Source organism: Salmo salar, chromosome 13 (genome assembly GCF_965601325.2).
Source record: "Salmo salar chromosome 13, fSalSal1, whole genome shotgun sequence".
NCBI lineage: Eukaryota > Metazoa > Chordata > Actinopteri > Salmoniformes > Salmonidae > Salmo > Salmo salar.
Genome location: NC_138303.1, coordinates 54,223,262 through 54,229,457, shown reverse-complemented (window position 1 = coordinate 54,229,457; position 6,196 = coordinate 54,223,262). Strand labels below are relative to the sequence as shown.

At 40.5% G+C, this 6,196-nt stretch overlaps 1 protein-coding gene across 1 annotated transcript in view; it reads left to right on the top strand.

Annotated features, from left to right (window-relative positions):
* The first annotated feature begins 1,488 nt into the window (after positions 1 to 1,488).
* Positions 1,489 to 6,196, top strand: part of LOC106567400 (E3 ubiquitin-protein ligase RNF43) — a 187,041-nt gene continuing 182,333 nt past the window's right edge. Inside the window, exon 1 of the mRNA XM_045693380.2 lies at positions 1,489 to 3,091. Within this exon, the coding sequence (XP_045549336.1) occupies positions 2,852 to 3,091 (240 nt within the window). The 5' untranslated portion in view covers positions 1,489 to 2,851. The remainder of the gene's footprint in view (positions 3,092 to 6,196) is intronic.

Genomic DNA, 6,196 nt, shown 5'->3' with positions numbered 1-6,196 from the left:
CTGGCCCCCCGTGGGAATACGAACCCACAACCCTGGCATTGCAAACACCATGCTCTACCAACTGAGCCACAGGGAAGGCGTGACGTTTCAGTGTTCTACATGACAAGTTTCAGCATCTTGGCAGAGGCATCCAGGTTTTCAGTTCAAATGTCCTGGTACTGGGTAAAGTTCATGATACCACCACCATATTTTACAGTAGGTATGGGGTTCTTTTCTGCATATGCAACTTTCTTTCAATGGTGTGTGTGGCCAAAGAGCTTTATATCCATGTATTCAACAAATGTATATGACTGGTGTTTGCTAAACGGCATTGGCACTTGGATTGCAACTAATGCTATGGTTAGATGAAAATGAAAATAAAGCTCTTTGGCAACAGTGAAGAGTTTTGCGTCGAAAGAACAATGCATATGCAGAAAATACCTCATCCCTACTGTAAAATATTGTGGTGGATCTTTGATGTTATGGGGTTATTTTGCTTCTACATGTCCTGGGGCCCTTGTTAAGATCAATGGCATCATGAGCTTTACCAAGTACAAAGAGGAAATGTTTGCCAAAAACCTAGTTTCCTCTGCCGGAGGTTGAAACTTGGCTGAAAGTGGATCCTCCAGCAAGACAATAACCCCAATTACACATCAAAATCCACAAAGAAATGGTTAATTGGCCACACAATCAACAGTTTGCAGTGGCAGTCTCAGTCTCCAGAATTGAACCCCATTTGAAAATCTGTGGTTTGAATTGAAGAGGGCAGTTCATGAGCACAGACAAAGGATATCAAGGGCCTGGAAAGATTCTGTATTGAGGAATGGTTTAAAATCCCTCCCAATGTGTTCTCCAATCTCATTAAACATTTTAGAAAAAGGCTGTGTTGTTATCCTGGCAAGGGGAGTTTTTTTTAAAGAAGTAATTTCTTGTTAAACAATCTCTTTCTCTGAGCAATTCTATTAAGTTAGTATAATTATTATTATTTTTTTTACATACACTATAGCTCAGTATTTGTATATATTTTTTACAGTCTTTTTGCTCATATTTATCAAGGGATCCAATCATTTTGATAATCTTCCTGCGGCCATACATAACCAAGACTTATTTGTCTTTTTTTGTTTTTAGTTAAAGCACAAGTAACCTTAATGTTTATTCCTCATTTGTTTTAGTTTGACACCAAAAAGTGACATTTTTACACAATTTTGAAATGCAAAAAAAGCAACAAATCTATTTTAACCTTGAGTCATTCAAAAAAAATCTCTATCGTTATTATGATTAAAATGTGATATAATTAATTGGATATTTGCATTTCATTTATTGCATCATGTAGTTCTTTATATGGGGCCCTCAAAGGTGGATTGTCTACATTCCAGAATCTTCGATCTAAACGAGGTCAAAAAGTGGCGCTTGGCTGTTACCAGGGTTGTCCGCTGGAGGCCGCCCCGTGTCTTCTTTAGTCTGTGGTGTCACTAGCTCGTGCTCCACCCTCGGTAACAGGCAGTCAGCAGGTAGACGGTCAATGAAAGCCCAGGGGAGGGAGACTACGAGAGGCAGGCTTCGGGACTTCGCTTAATGTACAGTGTCTTTTTCCAACTTTTCAATGTTTTTTTATGAAGACCAATAACAGTGTTTTAATGACTTGCGTTCCTTCGATTCTACATTTGTTCTACATTTTCAGTAACTTCAGTAAATTACTGGAGTTTAGCGTATATATATTTTTTCGGCAACCGCGGGAAGTTTCGTTTCAGAATTGTTATAAATGTCAGACGTGGTACTCGGGAAAAGATACAACTTTTTTGGAAGATGGCAGGAAGAAAACTGGTTTTAGATGCGTAACAACTTAAGCAGGCGATAGACGTGAATGCGTCGGCTGCAGAAATGACACGTGATTTCTACTGCTAATTAATTAACTAGTTATAACATGCTATGTAAATAATGTCAACGGTTCCATTGGATTAGCTAGTTAAACATGTCAAAAGTCCGGAATGCTCCGTTGTCAACTTTATGGTGGCATTTTTGTCGAGATTTAGTCGCTACAGAGCTTATGAAAGTTACTATAGCATTTCCGTCGTTGTTTACTGTATGGTCGACTGTCATCTTGGAATCAGTCTTATCAACATCAATTTGACTTTGTTCATCTCGGTTTCTGAAGTTCAACAAACCTTGCCATTCGTTTGAAACCTATAGGGATACAGTGCGTTGGGGATAGCCTACATTCACACATCTAGCGTAAAGAATAGTAGGGGGAATTGCTTTTGAGGTACTTGTTGCATCTGGAGTCCGTCAGCGAGATTTTACCAATTTTTTCCTTGCTCTGGAAATGTGACATGGAATACCGGTAAATTGGATACACTTTTTAAACCAGACGTAACTGTAGCATGTTTATAGTGGGTTGGTCACATAATTAATTATCAACATTGTTGCAAAAGATTTTTGAAATATTGCCAGTGGTTGAAGATTACAAGAGCCGGTGTTTTGGAAGTGTCCGGACTGAACCGACTGACAACTTCAACCTGCACATTGAAAATGAGGACTGGGCTACTGTTTATCTCGTGTAAGGACTGGAGCTCGTGTTGTATGTGAAGAGTGAAATCATTAACTTGTTTAAACTGGAACAAACTTTTAAAGCGGGGTAAGAATTAATCAGAAATCCACAAGACATGCATCCACAAAGACAACATGGCAGTCAGTGAGCCTTAAAACGTTGGATTTAACCCTGTTTATCGAATAGTTTTCACGGGTTTTTACATTTTAGAACCCACAAAGAGGAGGACCGTTGCTGGGCCATATATTTCCTAAATCAACTCCGGTTGTTGACAGCTTTGAAGTCCACGATGTGCGGCCGGAGCCCGCCGCTGCAGCCGATCCAATGACCGTTCCCCAGCGGCGATTGGCCGGGCTCTGGCCGTGGCTGCTCATAGCGGCCCTGCAGGTGGTGTTCGGCCAGACGGGCCTGGAGCTGGCGGCGGCCGTAGAAACGGAGCGCTCGGCCCCAAGGGCTGTCATCAAGGTGACACTGCTGAGACACGAGCCCACTGGGAAGCCCATCACTCTGGAAGGGCTGTTCGTCGGAGGGAGCGCCGGTTCTGCAGAGGGGAAGCTCATGCAGGTATGTGTCACGGTCATATAGGTTTCCAGGTCCACCTGATCATGTGCAATGCAAGTCAAGTGCATACTGGCTACATTTTCTTGGTTAGCTTTCAATAACTCTTTGGTAATAAGTTTAGCAAAGAGTGGTTATTGGCTTAAAATACCTCATGCATCTTTAATCAATTATGTCACATGAATTCAGTCCATGGAGACATCTTGTGATATAGGCTGGCCTGGTAGTCCATTGGACTGTGGAGTATTGTTTCAGATTTTTATGCATTGCTTGGTACAGTATGTCACATTGTGAAATAACATCCTCCAGAGGACCACTTTAGGCATCAAGCCTGTCCGATCTGATGGTTATGGCTTGTTTTGACAAGATTTGGTTTTACCATTTTTGCCACCCTGACTCTTCACCTTGGCAGATTCACCTTGGTAAGCTCTGATGTTAACACTGTGCCATATCCTAAACCACAAAACCCCCATGGCAGTGTTAAATCTCAGGCCAACTTTTTTGTCATCTTGTTGTTGATCTCAGTCACTATAATGTAATAGGTTATTGAGCTGCTAGGCATATAACCCTTCGTTGTCACTCTGTCTCATGCATGCTGTCTGTGTCAACCATAGAATTAGGAATTAGAATTGAATAGGATCTCTATATCAACATTCCTCATTAACAACAGTGTTGACATATATATTTATAGAGCTCTGTTTGTTTTAATTTTACCTTATTCCCATTTGTCTTCTTCCTGCCTGCCAATAAAATACTGGTTAGGGGTGAGAGTGCCAACTTCTCCACCCAAACCTTTTATCAAACTGAGGGATTTGTAGAACCTAAATTATTAGGGACAGCCATGCCCAGAAGTTGCCAAAAAACTCCCTTTTTTAATGTTTTTTTTTTACTGAACAGTGTGATTAAATACCAAACAATGCATTCCATGCAAGTTCAACAGTTGAGATCAAAAGCTGCATTGTTTAAAAAAAAAAGTTAACTTGCTCGTGCCCTTACTGTACACAGTGCATAATGGAAATGCATACATGTGGGCTGTACTGTAAATGTTCCTATTCTGCAAGCCAGGCCAGTTCCTGCGCTCTCTGTGATGCATAGTTTGGATTCATGCATGGATTAAGGTTGTTGGGGAACTAAAGCAAGGCTAAGTCAATTTGTTTCCAGTCTGAGAAGAAAGAGGGACGACAGATATGAGATACATAGAGTCTTGTCTGTCCTCACTCACCAGGTGCATAAGGCATTTTGAATGGACAACCAGATGCTGCAGATGGCCATAATTGATAATGAATTAGCCTACACAGCCTTTTCCACAGGGAATGTCCAATATTAGACATAGCGGTGAAAATTATGACAGTAGATTAATTTAATATAAAATATATACTCAGTACGTCGAAGTGTGTGCACGTGTGTGTGTGTGTGCTTGCGTGTGTGTGATGTTGATTTTTTAGAGGTGTATTGCATAGCAGTGCTGCTGAAAAGATCAAAGGCATAAGTCAGCTTTCCGGGTCTTTGTTCATTTACATTGAGGCAATGAAGCCTTTCCTTTCCTTTGCACTGAGTGTTTCTTTGATATCTCACCTTAGATATGAGTGATAACATTTGACCTGACCTTGAAGGAGGAGTGGATTACAGTTTGACAACAACACTGAGGTGTAGACCTAGGTCTGTCTGTCAGAAAGTGATTCCTAGATTACTGTTTTACTGAGTCTGCATCCCAAATGGCATCCTATTCACTATATAGTGCACAACTTTTGACCAGGGCCCATAGTTAAGTATACAGGGCCGATTCAGACTAAGGACATGTACATCATTACGCCTTTCCTACGCACTTCTCAGTAGTTTGTATTCAGACTTACCTTATGCAGGTGAGTAATGGGCTTTGCAGGCGTGGTTTCTTTGCTCGCGCTGAAAACATTTAATTCAACCAGGAAGAAAGGTAAACTAACGATGTAATGGAATGATGCAAATTGTTAGGAAACTAACTCTAGTCAGTGACAGTTATAAACGTATGTGGGTATAACTGATGGTGGCTACCGATAGTGGCCAATATTTAACACAATACAAATTGTCAACAAATAAATACAGTGAAAGTCTGGGCATATAATTAAAACAGTCTAGAAATCATAAATCAACTCGGTAGGTTTGGTGATATACTGTCATTTACAGAAGCCTATAGCTTGGGTCCCCAAATTTCATCCCAAGTTATAAGAGCAGGATTTCAAAAACTTCCCTGTGGAAAAGGTGATATGTTGATATGCTTCAGTTTGCTGCTATATGACTGGTTTCCAGTGATCATTATTGTGTGTTTAAAAGGTAAAATAGATCTAAAACAATTGTCATTTATATTTTCAATCCCCTTATCCAAATGGCTTCCTCATTTACTTCTTATCAATAGATCTTATCAATTTGTAAATTACAGTGCATGGAGAATGGTGTTATTTATAGGGGGAAAAAATAAATGAGATGTTGTTCCACTTAGAACTGACAGGTTGCTCGACCTTATTCATCGTTTCATCGCTTGTAAAGGTGGTGGAATCAGAATAAGGAGTATCTGTAGACACACCTCCGCCACACCTTCATTTATTTCATCTCGACACCCAGCGAATAGCGGGTGAATAGCATGCTATTCTCATGCTTAAGTTCAAGGTTAGAATACACTTAGAGAGAAAAGTGCATCAAAAGGGAATTACGTTCCATTTACGCGAGCTTAACTCAGGTCGGAATTCCCCATATAGCGAATAAGGTGCTATTTAGGCTGCGTTCTGAGTATTGGTGGGCCAGGGTGGTGGAGGTGATTGCTGACATTACAGTATTTCCCTGATGGTGTGAAGTGATGCATATTTAGGCTTCATACTGGTTCCCTTCTATCTGCTGTTGTTCACTCAGCTCAGTTCGGTTACCTAGGGATAGTGACAGTGCTAATCCAGCGATGATAAGATCCCTGTTTATTTTTCCTTCAGAAGAGAAGAAATTTCAACACCACTAGGTCTTGGAATTGCCAAGGACCTAATGTTAGGATAGTATCACCGATACGATATGTATTGCGATTCTCACGATTTGATATGTATTGCGATTCGATACTGCCATTTTATTGCGATTCCATGTTCCAAACAT